The 16,433-nt window shown below is 48.4% G+C and overlaps 1 protein-coding gene across 1 annotated transcript in view; it reads left to right on the forward strand.

Moving 5' to 3' along the window:
* Window positions 1–16,433, forward strand: part of CLSTN2 (calsyntenin 2) — a 597,725-nt gene that overhangs the window by 559,531 nt on the left and 21,761 nt on the right. Inside the window, 1 exon segment of the mRNA XM_055321522.1 lies at window positions 12,363–12,529. Within this exon segment, the coding sequence (XP_055177497.1) occupies window positions 12,363–12,529 (167 nt within the window).

Genomic DNA, 16,433 nt, shown 5'->3' on the forward strand with positions numbered 1-16,433 from the left:
CGGGGTGCTTTGAAGTACCAGTGAAAGAATAGAGGGAAAGAAAAATGCTTCCCAAATAAGCATATTTGTACCCTGAGATGACCCAACCTCGTGGTGACAGAGTCTGAAAGTTACTAAGATGTGTGACTTCGACCATTCACCATGGGAAAGAACATCAGAGAACCAGTTGACCAAAGAGTGAGCTAGGGGACATATAGGCCCCTGTGAGTTGAGACAAAGAGTGGGTGCTGGACCGCACCATGCAAAATAGGATCAAAAAATGCACACATAACACAGTCTGGGAGCACTAGGGATATAAAACCCAGGAAGGAATAAAGCACAAATGAGGCAAGGGAAGAGAATATATTTTTAGCTGAAGTCAACCACTTGACATCTGACGTATGTCACACAATACTAAGAAGTCATCAAACATGCCAATCGAACTGGATAAGAGCTTCATGCGTATTACAGAATTTTCCAGGAATTCAGAAAAGGGAGACTGTGTCGTGTGGCAAGAGTCTATGAAACTAATTCGTATAGCAAGCCACTGATTCAGAGATTGCACAGGAATCATCAGTCACTGAACACAGCCACCGTCTCATGCGGCTCAGTGCCCCAGCCGGACACCACAGCCAGCCTCTGGATATTCTGGAACATAGGCTAGATGCTGCTCATGAGTTAAGGGGGTCCTGTGATGTCCTCACTATGAACTTCACCATGACTCTTCCCTTAGAGGCCCTCAGAGACCACATCGAGATCCCTGTCACCGCAGCCTGCAGTGGGAACCCGCCCCCACCTCTACAAGGCCAACTAGAACCACTACTGTGCAGTTGTGTACCCCTTGGGGGGGAAACAGTCCCACCAAAATAAAAAGTAATTTTATAAAGAATTAAGATGACCTCTTTGAATCAGTTACAATAGGCTAAGTTGTGCTACAGTGACAATCAGGCCCCAATTCTCAGGAACATAAAATAATCTTCAGTTGATATTCACTGCAGATCTTTTCTGTTTTTTCCTGACTCTGGGACCCAAGCAGGCAGAGCAGCCACATTGCTTCATACTGAGAAAAAGGAAAAAGAAAGTCTGATGAATGAATGGTGCATGAGCCCCTACAGCTTTCACCTACAAGTGACACCAATCCTTTTTACTCACATTTTATTCACCAAAGCAATTCATATGTCCACACCTAACTCCAAGAAGGCAGGGAAGTAAAAATCTACATTGTGTCTGGAAGAAAAACTGAAAATATTTTATGAACAACACTTGATGAACACCATGGTCTATTCACTTAGGCAACAGATATCTGACTGTCCTTCCCACGGGGGGGGGGGGGGGACGACAATCACAACCATCTTGCCTAAATGAGGCAACCCAAAATTCCACCTGACTCTAAGCTCAACGTCCAGATTCTCTGAGTGATTCCTGGCGACCTCTTCATCAGGCTGAGAGGCATAGGTGGCTCTCTTTCAGGACCAGCTGTGGCCCCACTTGATCTGGAGACCTATACACTAAAAGGAAGAAATACGCTGCCACCACAACTCCTATACACATCCACAGTGCAAAAGTGGAATAAGGAAAATTATTCATCCAGTGGAAAAAAACATTTCCACTAAGCAAGAGGAAGAATTAGAGAAACACCGCAGTCTTTGGTCACTAGCAATTCTGAAATCCCTCTGGGCTGATGCTTTAAGGGCCCCTAACCCTAAAGTGGAAAGTGTTTTTTGTGGCTCCTGACTCCATTTTCCGGGAGTCTTTCCTTCTTGATATTCTCCTAGGCTACATATAAGACAGCATCATTGCTCCATAAATAACAGCACTAATATTATATCTGATAAGGATTTATTTAAAAGCTATTTCACAAAACGCTTTTCAAACCAAAGCATATGTTCCTTTTAAAAGAATGTGGGAGAAAGTGCCTAGGAGGTGTTCACCGCCAAGTGTTTCTGCCCTCTTCCCAGAGGGATGCTGGAAGGTGCGGTCATAGGACTTGCTTTGGCCAATTAAGTGGGAGTGGAAGTGCCTGATGTCATTTTCTGGATGAAACTTCAAGAGACAGTGATGCAAGGAGGCCCTTTATGTACCTGGGTATTTACAATCCTGTGAGAAAGAGCTAGGAGTCCCAACTTGTAGATAAAGAAACCGAGGCTTTCTGAGGTAATGTAGCTGACCCTACATCACCCCGCCAAACCTGCCTGACCCCAGGTCTTCAGAGCCTGTTTTCTTCTCATTGTGGCTTCTTTCCCCATTGCTGGTTGATCATCCTGTTGATGTGATGATGTGTTTGGGAAAATGCTGGAGCTGATGTGTAAACTCTGCAACCCCTTTACCTTCTGACACATCTGTCAACTCTGGAATCAAAAACCCACAGCAACCCTGCATCCCAGTTGCTCATCCCTTGTTATATTTTCTCTCAAGCAACCCTCCAAAGAGCAAGGAAGAAGAGTTTAGGCTTTAGAGTCAGGAAATTTTGAGTGTGAGTCCAATCCCCACCCTGCCACTTGCTGGCTGTATGGTCCCAGCAGAACCTTTAACTTCCCTGAGCAACTATTTTCTCAGCTATAAAACTAGGCTAATACCTCCCTTGTCATTATAAGGCACAGGTGATAGGTACATGGAGCGTGCTCAGCATGCTTCAGTTGAATAAAGGCCTAAATTTGAAAACATCTACCGGTCTCCGCCTCCATCCCTTCTCCATTCCTTGCACCTAGACCCTATGCAGCATACAGTCTGAAGGACCTTTGGTATGCCCTGACTTTGCCATTCCAGCCTCCCCGTGGCTCCTTGTGGGCGCCAACTCTCCCCTCCTACCCTAGGAGGAGCCATCCCACTAAGACCCTGATCTCTCAGGTCCATCTACGTGTCAGAAGGAAGGTCAGTAAAGCAAGAGAAGAGCCAATGAGAAGACAAGTGTTGGAACACAGCCCTTGTGGTGTGGGCAAGAACCTGATCACGTGGTCTGTCAGGCCTTGTAGATGTAGGCATCTGCCCCGAGAGGAAAGATAATATATTGGTAAATTTTCAGCATAGGAGAAAATTCTTCAAAATCTTCAAACTTGGGCCTTCTCGGAGGGCTAAGAGTTCACCAGGAAGACAGAGAAGGCAACAACAGCATATGCCGTTGCAGGGAAGTTTCACACAGGTGTGCTCAGAGCACCCAGTTGCTTGGAGGTTCGGGGGCCAAGACGAGTGCAGGAGAGCCTGGGAAGAGGAGTTGCGACCAGACCACAGGACACCCGACCACCTCGTGCAGGAGCTTGGATTCGCATCAATACCTGCATCCTCCTTGGAGTCATGCTTTGCCTTGGAAGAAGACATCAAAAGACCTTTCAAAAGGACACAATGCTGTGAAACCAAGAGCCCATGATGCACCCCCTTATTTGGCATATTTCTAACTTTCTGAAGTCCACTTACGTGCATATTATAAGCCTGCTGGGTGAGCCTATAATTGCCTCTGGGCTGGCGATTGTGGGGAGCTTTTTAGGTGCTTCTGAGGTTGGCAAGGAAACCAGCTCCCATTTGTGAATTTTCCAATTGGGGTTTAACAATGGGGATAGAAAATAATTTGATAGCAGCTGCTTGTTGGATGCTCCCGGGAACAGGCTCCAGCACTGTTGCTGGGCAGTGCTCCACAGCCCCAATTAGCCTACTGTGTCCTGTTAGTGAATTTGAAAGCCAAAGTAATCAGTGGAACTTCATTTTCATTGGTATTTTTTCCAGTAATTAAGAAAAAAAAGAGACTTCATTTACACTTAAGAAATGTTGCCAGCACAGCCCTGAGCATGTGTCTTAATTGTAGAGAAAGGCTTTGCAGTGAGGATGGACCTGGCATCACAAAAGAGTCCTCTTCCCCTCCTTGCCTCCACCTCTGTGTCACAGTGTTCTCAGGATGCACTCAGACCCCCTCCAGGCCCAGCTCCGTCTGTGCCAAGGCAGAAATTGCTACCTTTAGACCAATTCCAGGTGCCTTGTCTCTCTTGGGGTCACACCATGGGAGAAGATCGTTTAAAAGACTAATTAATTTGCCCTTTTCCTTAGATTTCCTACTCATCCATTTCTAACAACAAAAATTCAAGTTCTACTGATCTATAATAAAAGTTGTATTCTCACACCTGCTTCACCCCTGGACCTTTAAACTGGGCCCACCCTCGCAGGGACTGGAACCCAGGCGTCCCTGGGAGCAAGTCAGGAAGGCTGCTGATGGTGTCAGACCAGGGCCTGAGGTTTCAGGGAGATGCCCCAGCAGGTGGAAGTCTGGGCCGCCTCCACCCAACACCACAAACAGATCTGCTCCGGGTCACCTAATTTGTGTGGCATCTGCAAGGGTTCTTTCAAGGAAGCAGCTAAGCAGATCTCAGAAGCGCGTCTCTCCATACGCCCTCAAGAAGCCACCCCTTGCTCCCTCCCTGATCCTCCTCTACTCTTGGCAGATCTCACCGCAGGCTTCCCTCCTTGTCACTGGTCCCCAGCAACCACCACATCCCTACTGCTGCCAGGGACTCTCCCCCAATACTCTGGACCTTGGCCTTCCTAAAGCGTCCAGCTTTGCCTGCTCCTAACTATGATACTATCCAGGTCTCAGATGAGGAGACCTTTCTACCCTAGCTCCTGATCTTGCTGAGTCCTACCCCCTACTTAACAAATAAACCCACAGGAGGTAGAGAAAGAGGTGGTTCTAAAAATTAGAACTTCTTGTTAAGGGACAGATATAGAACTCCTAATGTGGCTTTGGGGAGGAGCCAAGGCAAAGAACAGGAGAGGTCAATAGTGGGATTAAAAGGCAGACATAACCCTGAGAGTTTCAATAATCAATAGCATGTCACCTTCAGACAGAGCAGAATTGGAGCCACACGTGGTCCTGAGATCTGGTGCACATTTTCAGGTCATCTTGTTGCCAGACACTAAAATTAGCACAGGGACTTGGAGTACATGCCTTCACTTAATAAGCTTGGTCTAATTTAGTACAAATTCTCTTAATAAAGTCTGTGTTGAAATTATTCTGCATCCCTAGGGTCTCTGCTGCTGGAAGAAAGCAGCATGTGCTAACATAGCCTGCCTTATATTCAGGTGGGCATTTCCCAGGGAGGGCTTCGCGAAGCTCCAGTTCCAAAGGATGCCCCTGGCACAAGGAGGCCATGGTCAAGGGTGGGAAACTGCATAAATTCTCCCCACACCACCACGTTCAAGAGTCACAATGCTCGTTAGCTTATTAAGAGCTTTCAAAAGCTCACCAATAAAATAATCCATTTGATATGACTTAACCCATATTTCTCAATCTTAACTCACTATAGAACTCACTCTTTGTGAAATAGTGTCCTTGGAACACTCTTCGGGAAACATCTCATTGGAGTTACCAATGCAGGTCTCCATCCCCTACTAGGCTATCATTTTACAGAGGCAAGGACTGTCTGCTCTCCCAGATTCTGCTCTCTTCACCTTCCGCCCTATTCCAGTAGGTCAAGAGAGAAGGTCAGTAGCTAATGTTTGTTGGATTACATCCCATTTTTGAAGCTGTTTTGACAAAGGTGTGTTGTTTGTGGTCCGACACACAGGGATGACTAACAAGGTGTCTCCTAGTATTAACTGTATCAAAAAATCAAGACAAGACTGCTCTAGGCCCTGGAGCTAATTGGATGTGAGGGCATATTAATTTAAAGGAGACATAGATGAAATCTGCTTTAAAATTCATGTCTGGAAACACAGTATGACTGAGTTGTATTCTAACTTTGTATCTTATTCCAAAGATTATATTAATTAGAAAAGTTGACAAGGATCTTGGAGCAAAAACAGTATTGTTTCACTTTCCCTGAGAGATACACCGGGGGTGGGGGGGGGAGGCCACAGAAGCAAAAAACAGAGAAAACTCACATCATGTAATTTCATGTTTGAGTTCTTTGGTTCGTGCTGCCCATACAACGAGCTTGCTAAAAGGCTTCCCCTTTTGCAACCCTATTGCCTGGATAAGAAAGGGATCCCCACTTTGCAGATGAGGAAACTGAGAGGAGAGAGGTGTTTGGATTTGCACCAAGGTGTGTGCCACTGGAACTGTCACTCTTAATTGCACTGCTACACCACCTCTGCTTCTAAGGACGTGTATAGTCAGGTGGCATTTCATATCCAAGTATGAAAGACCAGAGGATTCTGAAGTCTGGAGTCAGATCACTTGAGCAAACTCCCAGGACATTCTTCCACAGATTGGACAAAGTCAAACTGAGGCCTAACTACAGACCCGTCATGGTTCAGTGTAGGGAGGGTTGAGTTTGGAGCTGTAAGGAGAAAATTTGAGACCCTTGCTCTGCTGCTCTGGGTCTTTGAAAAGTGTCCTGCCTCTGTAGTCCTCAGTTCTTCACCTGGAGAATGAAGGAGATCTCCTGGATGGTATGTGAGGGCCCTTCCAACTCCATGAATTCAGGTCCCCAACCCCACAGAGATGATTTGGGAGAGTCCTAGGTTTTGCTGACTTAGAACATGCCATATTTTAAATGTCTACTGGAAAGGCTGGAGAGATGGCTACACAGACACGGAAAGGGCTGAGAAAGCCTGCTGAGAACGGTCGTGGTCAGCTGCAACTGCAGATCATCCGTCTCCACAAGTCACCTGCAGCCCACAGCTGCAGCTCCCTGGGCTGTGTGGACAGTTCTGAAGCTACAGCTTCTGGGGGTCTATTACACACTCCACTTAGTCTTTGCGTTCCATGGGTGTCTCCATCGCTGAAATGAGGAAATGAGGGAAAGCAAGATTTCAGACCGTCTCACCATTTGCATTGCTCAAAATTGATACCCAACCATCCATGAAATTGTGTTCATTGAGGGGCATCCCCGTCAACAAGCCATGCACAGAGCAGCATCCGACTCGAGCAAGAGGGAAGGCGGTGCCCATCCTGCACACACTTTGCAAACGGAAGAGATGGCACCTTCACACAGCTCTGATCTTCTACTTAGAGGGAAAGGGTTCAAAAGCTATTGAGGTGAGTGGGTCCCACCTCTCAGTAGAAAGAAAGCTGAAGGGGAAGTCAGGCCCAGTGCAAACTGGCTCAGAATAATTGCTGTCGAAGCTCCTCCGTGTCCACATAACCCCAGTGTAATTGGACATTCTCCCCCAGCACTGTGACAGTCCCAGCCTGTCCCCATCTTTAGGAAGCAGCCCGATTATTACACCCTCCAAGAACCCTCTTTGAGCGCCCCCACCACCACCACCACATCCATCATGCTGCATACAAGTCAAAGCCTTGACAGCGAGCGAGACCTGAGTCTGAATCTGGTTCACTAATTCCTGGCTGTGTTGCTGTGAATAAGTGACCAAACTTTGGAAACATCGTCTGGGAAAGGAATTAGAAGTTTAGCAAGTAGGAATCTGAATTCACAAAGAAAAACTATTGTTTCCACATCCATCTTCGTTTCATTCCGAACCACTATTCCATCTGAGCAGGGGAGATTTAACCTTGGCAAATGTGAAACTGTTCCATTTTCTCGGCCAGCCGATTGCAAGGAAATGTATGTGGGGCTGTGGTGCCAGGGACAGAGGGGACCCCAGTCATCTTCCCGGGCAGATGTGCTCGAGATGGTGCTCACCTCTTCGGTCCTGTCACTAACGCTCTTTTGGGGCTGGCAGCTCTCGGTATTTCTTCACCTTACTTAGGGGCACAAAAATATCTTCACTGCTTCTCAGGCTCTGTCTGTCAGACCATCTGCAGTCCATCTGCCTATCTGTCCAGATGCGACAAGCCAGCATTGCCTCCAGCATCACGCTCCCCAGCCAAGGCTCATCCCAGGTGGCGGGCTTCAGGTGCCTCACTCTGCACCCCTGTGCCTTACCCCCTCCACATCCTCCCTGCTAGCCCCCACCTCCCAGTCGGGGGTGACATTTTCTTGTCTGCGGGAAGCCAGATTTTTCTTCTTCTACTTTTCCCCAAATGCGGATCCATACCCAGATCTTCCCCAGCCTCCGAAGGGTTTAGGCTTCTGGAAGCAAAAGAAACTCAGCTTTAAGCTCCATCTGCTCATCTCCTTGTCACAACCCTCCCTGTGGCAATGAGCACAAGCCAGATATGTGTCTAAATGGAGGGTAAGATGAGAGAAATACTTGGGAAAAATCAAAAGAATAGAGGCTAAGGTCTCAAACATACTATCCTGCCACTTAAGTATTAACTAAAATAGCACATGAAAGAACTTGTCATATTTTAAGGGCCTAACAGATGATGGCCATTATTTTTTCCCTCTGATCCGTTGGACACCACATCTGTATCATTTCTTTGGATATCAATCATGCCCTGCCTTAGACCGTCTATTATACTGGCAATTTACTCATGTTTTTATTTCCCCAGTGTCTATACTTTATTCTCCCAACTAAGTATAAGTTCTTAGAGAGAATGAACTACATCTTATAATTAACTCAATCTAACAGAAGGCTAGGCATTCAGCAAACACTTTAAAAATGTGTGCAGAGCTAGCCTCAGGAACCCAAAATCACATTCGCAAACATGTAGAGAAAGTTCTTTGTATAAGAAATCAGGTTATGTTGTTTTTTCTTAAAGTAATTCATGACCATGTTTGGGTCTAAATGTTAACAGAGGAGCCATGTGGTTTACTAAGATATTAAAAAGAAAGAGACTTTCAGTGTATCTATTATTTTTTAAATCCTGCATCACAGCCACTCCTGAGTGCAAATAGATTTCAAATTTTATACCGGCCTCCTATTGCAAAGTGCTAATTGAATCAATTTCCTGGAGCTGCATCACTAATACACAGAGTGCACCACAGATCTGGGATTCTTGCATCAAAAATACTAAACATGAATGTTTTGTGGAGAAAAAAATGGTGTGTAGGAAAATGCCTTAGCGCCCAAGAAAGTCGCAAAGTTTGGTCTCTGAACGCAGAGCTGCAGAGTGAGCCCTTGAGGGGGTCTAGATGACAGACCACAGAGGGCCCGCTCCCAGCCTCACTCTGGATGGGCCTGGCCAGTACACCGGGATGCGCCAGCTGGCCCCATGCATGGCCGAATGTACGCACACCGGAGGGGCACACACTTCACCCCTTCCTACTTGTGTGGCCTTGGGCCACTTACTACTGAGAGGTCTGAGTTGGCTTAACTGTAACTACAGAATGAGTACCTCCCTCCCAAGAGTTTGGTGAAGGTTCAGTAAGATGATTATGAATGGGGGGGACTGCACACCGTGTTGGAGACATAGTTCAATTCATACCCAGAAAATGATTGTTGCTGTATCTGCTGCTCTCTGGGGACACAGGGTGGACAAAGCAGAGAAGAGACAACCATCCGAGTGCCCTGGGGAGTGGCAGCTCTTCCATTTGTACCCATGCTCACACGTTTCTTTGTGCAGATCAATGGAAGTGCCCGTCTGTGAGGGCAGGAACATGTCAATGGCATTGAGGAGCACTTTACCCAAGGGGGCTTTGAGGGCCACGATCAGGAGGTCCCCGATGGGTTTGCCCAACACTCTCAAGGCATTGCCGTGTCATGGCATTCCCCAAAGACACATCTGTTTAGAGTTCTCTGTGGACTGAGTACTTTGATAGAACCTTCTCCAAAGTGAAATGTGAAAATGTTTCATTTCCAAAGTGAAAATGTTTTTGATGGCAGATAAGAACAACATGAGTCAAAATGGCTTAAAGGTGGGTGATTGGCTCCCCCAGCTGAGGACGCCCTGTGGTAGAGTGGTGAGGAGGTCTACTTGGGCCTCTGCTAGGACTGTCCCAGCTCTGCCTGCCTTCATGTGTCACCTTTGTTGTCCTTGGCCTGCTTACAAGATGGCAGCAGCAGCCCTAAGCCTTCCTTCTTCACACCACCATCTCCAGGGTAGAGAGCAGGAGTAGGTTCCAGAAACTTTCTGGATAGAAAAGGGAAGCTCTTTTCCCAAAGGCTGCCAATTAATTCCTCCTCTCCTCTCATTGGCCTGAATTTGGTCTTATGATTACTCCTGGGCCAGCCTCTGTGGCTTAGTGGATGCAGGTACCAATCGGCTTCATTGGATGCCGACACCTGACTGAGCCACTGGAGCAAGGGGAAGAGGAAAACCTGAGTAGCTGTGACTAAATAGAATCCATCCCTGGAATTCAAGTCAACTGCCCCGAACCTCTGGGCTGCCGCTACAAGAGGGCAGAGGGGAGATGGATGTTGGAGAGACCCCACAATGTCCACTACTCTGCTGGCATTAATCCGCCACCTCTTTCAGTTCAAGAAACAGTTATGAAATGTCTGCTGTGTGCCAGGCAGGGGGCAGGATGCTGGGACCACACGGGGCAACTGTGCTGTTGAAAGGAATAAATGAGCCAACTTACGCAAAGTGCCTGTTGCAACCCTCGGCCCTTAATACCTGCTCAGTATCATCTTCATTAAAATGAATAATGCATGAGTGCTCCCTGCCATCCAGGAGACTTAAACAAATACATTCTAGCAGTGTGCAAAGGCTAGCAAGAGTAAGCTGGCGGGTGGCGTGAAGGAGAGAGATCGCACAGCAGTGTGCAGAAGGCCCATCCTAAGAAGCTTAGAGCCAGGGATTCCTAACCTTGACTTCACATTCAGCGCACCTGAGGAGCTTCTGAAGCTCTTCACCCCAACTCAGCCATAATCTCTCAAGGTGGGACCCAGCACCAGAATCAACTTGACTTTTTAAAGATCCTCAGATGATTAAAATGTGCAGCCAAGGTTGAGAACCACAGTGATAGGCTATTGAGGACATAAACCCCACATATGTAAGCCATTAGCAACGTGGGATTCTGAGGGTGTGATTGGATGAAGTCAGTGCTCCAAGGCTCAGGAGAGGACGTGGTGGGCAGGGGGGCTCTGGCCAGGGAGGGGGGACGGTAGACCAGGTGACCCATGAGAGGCTTCTGTGTGCAAACCGGGACAGAGAGCTTACGGGGCCTTGAAGGACCATGGCATTTGCCTAACCTAAGCCGTTTGGAGGTGGTGTCTAAGCGTAAAGAGGAACAGGTAGAGCAAGGTGTGCATGCCAACACAGGGTATTGGTGTGGACTCAGTCACCAGAGAAAAACCACACCACAATTTCAGTGGATAAATATAAAGAATTATTAACCATAATAGAGAACTGGAATCACAAGGATTCGCTACTGAGAAGTAGAACTCTCAAGAATATGGGAACGCAGGTATTAGGAGCATCTACTACCCCAGGGCTGAGGTAGAGTGACCCGGGGAGAGCCCTCTGCCCCCTCCAGCTGAGGTCCAGGCTCTGCTGGCACAGAGAAGTCACTGTGGGGTCACTCTAGTAGAAATGGTCAGAAATTGGCCCTCCGGCGTGCTGTCTCACTGCAGCACACTTCGCTAGGGATGCATTTCAGGAGACCCAGGGACCAAAACCCAGAATTGTCCCCTGCAAGCCAGCAGAGGCTCAGAGTTTACCAAACCTTCCCAGGGAGTTAGCAAAACTGGAGTTCAACCCACATCCCGCTACCTACGTCCTGCTACGTCTCTGAACAGACAGAAGTGCGAGATCAAGGCTAGTGTCGGTGTAGGCTGCTCAGAGAGAAGGGGCCCATGTTCCGTGAAGGCTGTGGGAAGGCCTCCTAGAAGTGGTGAGGGTTCAAACGGACCTTGAGGGAGCTTTTACTTTAGAGACGTGGAGAAAGCCAGGGAGGGAGGAGGAGGAGAGGCCTTGACACGAGCAGCACTGAACGGTTTCGTGTGAAGAGCAGGCCGGCGCTCAGATAGGCCTTGGCTCAGCCCACAGAACAGTGGAAACCAAGAAGTAGGCGATGAGAAGAGAGGCAGAGGCAGAACAGAATCCGGGAACTTGAATTTAAGTGGGTCCGAAATCAGTTCATTGCAAGAGAGCCAGGCCTGTGGATGGAGGGCTCGGGGACTCCTCGGCGGCCTGCCAACCCCTCCGTGGAATGTCGGGAAGCGAGCGCTGGCTTTGGAGTCAGACCGGGACCAGAGGACCAGCTCCGGTGTCGGCTGTGCATCCTGGGGCCAGTCCCTCAGCCTTTCTGAGCCTCAGGAGTCTGCAGGTGTGAGCGGGAAACAAGGACCCTTTCTTTGCAGGCTTGCTCAGATGGGGTCCCTAGCTGAGAGCCGGGCGCACAGCAGGCCTCCTGTCAGTGGCAGCCTCCCTCTCCTTCCCGTTCTTTCTCTCTAGGTCCTTTCTTCTAAAGCAGGTCATGCCTCTGAAAGCCCCTGCTTCAAGTTGAAGAATTCCAGCTTTTCTAAGTCGGGTGCAGCTGGGGGGCACCGAGGTCTTGGCCGCAGATGATATCCTCCTGTTGAGAGTATGGCCGCTGAGCTTACTGCTCTGGGTAAAGGCTCAGGTTGAGGGGACACAGCCAGTGTGTCCTTGGTCCCCCGGCCAGATCGTGGGTGTTCCACACCCAACCTCCACAGGGCAAATGACCCGGTGCTGCTTTCGCTTCTAGGAGGAGAAGTCACCAAACCACGGTTTGCTCAGTTCTTCCACGGCAGCCTGGCCAGTCTCACCATCCGCCCCGGCAAAATGGAGAGTCAGAAGGTGATCTCCTGCCTGCAGGCCTGCAAGGAGGGACTGGATATCAATTCCCTGGAAAGCCTCGGCCAAGGCATAAAGGTAAGGAAGGAGCCAGTGTCGCCACCAGTAACACATTGACTTGTGGGGCAGAGGCTGCCCAGGGCCAGCGCACTCTGGAAAGGGAGTCCCCACCTGTCGAGTTGCACAGAGATGGTGCGGCGGGGGGTGAGGGGCCGTGACTGCCGTGGTGGACTTCTGTGTCGTGAGATTTCCTAGATGAAGCCCTTGTGCATAATCGGCTCATTACACAAAAGCAGACACGTGTCCCGTGTCTACCAGAAGGGGATGGTTGTATTTTGGCTGTTCTGGGTTGGGTGGTTGCTTTGTTGTTTGTTTGCCAAAGGAACAGAAGCAGCATGTGAGAAGAAATTTCAAAAAAATATTTAAAAATAGAATGAAAAGTTTGGCCATGTTAAATATAAATTAGGAAGGCAGGTCATCCCGGGGGGGCTGGAATTAGCAGATATGGAGGTCACTGGGTCTCATGTCATGAAATTGAAGCACAGGTTGGGCTTCGAGCAATCTCTGGAAGAGGGAATGTGAGCAGATTCGTGCAAAATAAAAACATTCATGTGATGCGAAAGAATCAAAGCTGTGTTCTGAAAAAGGTACCTCCTGAGGGGCGGGACACGCATAGCTAAAGGTCCTCAGTGAGCACCCGGCCAGGTCACCCCACCCCCACCCGGCAGGGAGCCTGCAGGCCTCACCTGGCCCCTGGGCGCTCCTGCCAGCAGGGAGCCTCTGGGAACCTGAGCAAAGAGCTGGCTAAATATCACTGCACCCCGGCTCGGTCCTAACGGACCCCAGAGAGAGTAGACAGGCCAGCCCCACGGCCTGGAATTTTCCTTTATGGGCCATTTCTCAAGGCTGGTGTGACCAGAGCAGAGGCTGCCCGCTTCACCCCTCACCTACCGTCTCCTCCGTGCCTCCTACCCTGGGCCTACCCGGCCTGTACAGGGAGTCCCCCCTCCCAAAGACAGCACCTTTATTTTTGCTGCCAGGGGAGCCTGTGAGGCTCTGACATGGGGAGCCATGGAGGGGCTGGTGATCTGAGCACATCATGTTTTTCTTTAAGCCGTAGTCACTTCAGCAAACATGCCACGGACACCCGGGTATTGGTTCTGGGCTGGATGGGGGGAGACCCAAAGCTGAACATTCCCAGCCTTTTATCTTCAGGGAAGTCAGTGGCCCAAGCTGATGTTTGTAATCCAGGCTGGTAAGCTGCGATAACGAGGAGCACGAGGCTCCCCCAAGTGCCAGACACAGCTCTAAGTGCTTTGTGGGTACTAACTTATTCAATACCAGAAGAACCCTAGGACAAAGCTACCATAAATGTTCCTATTTCACACATAAGGAATTGAGGACTTTAAGAGAACAGAAACTTGTCTGAGATCCCAGAACTGGTAATGAGCGGAGCCAGAATTTGAACCCCAGGTGGTCTTGCTCCGGAGTTCCAGAACCTGAGGAGCAGCAGTTGGGAAAGGCTCCTTGGAGGAGGTGGGGTCTGAGCAGCATGTTTCAGGATGAGGAGGAATCAAGCAGGAGAAAGGCAGGGGGAGGGGAGCTGGGTGGTCACTCTAAGCAGATCTGAGAGCATGGATGATGGCAGGGGGCTGGGGTGCCCCACAGCGTGCACTGGGACTCCAAGAAGGAGTTACATGTCCCAAATTGTTAGAGTGCCCATATGGTAGGAATGAAGGTAGAAGTGTGGTCCCCTAAGCATAGGCTGTGTCATGAGGCCCAGTGAACTGTGTTCAGGTGTTTACATGTTTTCTCCGGTGGGCCCCAGGGGGCCACTGAAGGACTCTAGGCAGAGCAGCATGATCCGGCCAGGAGCATAGTTTAGGATGCTCACCTTGGAGGCTGGGTCAGAGGGGGAAGGTGGGAGGAGTGCACAGACAGGGCAAGGCAAGAGTGGCCTTACAGAACCCTAAATAGGCAAGAACAGGTGCACTCAATAGTTGATCACCTGTCATTGAAGGAGACCTGCAAGACTGCCTCATGTTAGAAAGGACGACTCCTCACCCCCCCACCCCCATCCCTGTCTACTTCATGGCACATTTGATATTGGTACCCTCGCATGCGGAGCCTGGGGTTTGATCCTCAACCAACTGTTGGAGTCGTTTCCTTAGCATTTTGTCAGCCCAGTGATGCAGAAACCTGTCCTCCAACCCTACCCCCCTCTAATTCTGGGTTTGCTCCCCGCCTCTGAGTGGATCTGCTCTGCTCTGGAGCATCCCATGAGATCACGGCTTCAGGATTCAAGCACTACAAAACAAACAAACCAAAGATACTGCACCAAAAAGCCCCACATTCTTAGAATTCTACATTAGGAGATGCACAATCTCTACGGAGCATCCAGAGCCTATGACAAGAGGGGGTTGTAAACTACGTGGCACACAAAGCCGTGGCGGGTGCAGAGGCTCTTCCAACTTTTCAGGATACCACCTGCTGACTCCCAGTCACCGCAGAGGATCCTTCTCCATCCTTAGGCACAGCTGGCACAAACTAGCACCGCAGGAGAAGTTAATGATAAGACTCAAGTCATCGTGTACCCACCGGGGGCTATTCGAAGTTCATTATCCCTACGCCTCACAACAGATTAAATGTTATGGCCCCATTTCAGAAATAAGGAGACAGGCTCGGGAACCTGCCCAAAATAAGTCCATGCTCTTTCCTCCACACCAGCAACTCAGATGATAAGGCATTCTTGAAAATTATTCAGACTTCCTTCTCTCTTGCCCTAACTCCATTTCATATCCCTCACTTCATTTCAGAATAATGACTGTTTTTCTCCTTTCTCCTGGTTCCAGGCCTCCCCACTCCTCCCTGGCTAGTCCAGAGGAAAGTGAGGGCCTCTAATGAACAAGACTATCTATCCATCTGCTCGCAGGGCCCAGTGCAGGTTCCTCTTTTCACTCGTCTTCCCCTGGATCATGCCTATTTCTGAATATTTGTCCAGCATGTCTGGGGTCATTAAATGGTTGGGGTGGTTACTGTCTTGTACCCGTACGAGATCCTGGGATACTGTGGAATAACCACCTTCCTGAAGAATATCCTGTTCTGATTTTCATAGCATAAGGCCTGCCAATTTGTTCTTTCATAGCCCAAGAACACCTCAGCATTTTTAGAAAAGCTTGAACTTAGGTTTATTTAATCCATACTATGTGTTATGGATCATAGGGATTTCAAAGATGAAAACACATGATACCTGTCCTCAAGTAGCTCAAGGCCTGGAAGTACTTAACATAAAGTACACTAACTTAAAATGTTTAATAAAACAAGATAATCTAATAGAGAAAAGAACAAAGAACACAGAGGCAGGAACCCTTTATATGGGAGGAAGGCCAGGAGACTTTACCTAGAAGGTGACATTTGGAATGAAAGTTTTAAAGGTTGTGTATTAGTTTCCTGAGGTTGCTTTATAATATACCACAAGCTGGTTGGCTTAAATATTGGAAATTTATGAAAGAAAGAGTAAGAAAGTAAGAAAAAAAAGTCCACAGTGTTGGAGGAGTGGGAAAGAGCCAGACCTCTGAGACAAGGCACTCCTTGGTTCAAACTATACTACAAATATTTACTAGCGGGGTAACCTGGGCAAAGTAATTTAACTCTTAAGCCCCAATTCCCTCATGTATAAAGTGTATTTTGTTGTGATGCTGAGGGAATTGGATTTTATGTATATTTTATATATATCTATGTTAGGTATCTATAGATAGAGGAAAAATATGTGTATAGAGATAGATGAGATGATAGATACAGGTATAAATTTCTAGGGATCACCTTTAGCAAACCTAATAGGTTCTCAGCAAATCAGTTCCCTTCTCCTGCTGGGCTGGTCTTGCACTTGGTATTACCACTGCCCCAGCTGCTTTTGAAAGGTAAATTTGGGTGACAGTTTTGGCAGAGGAGCCTCGAATATGGCAAGTCTTCCATCTGGCTC

The sequence above is a fragment of the Nyctereutes procyonoides genome, unplaced genomic scaffold, assembly GCF_905146905.1.
Source record: "Nyctereutes procyonoides isolate TBG_1078 unplaced genomic scaffold, NYPRO_anot_genome, whole genome shotgun sequence".
Lineage (NCBI taxonomy): Eukaryota > Metazoa > Chordata > Mammalia > Carnivora > Canidae > Nyctereutes > Nyctereutes procyonoides.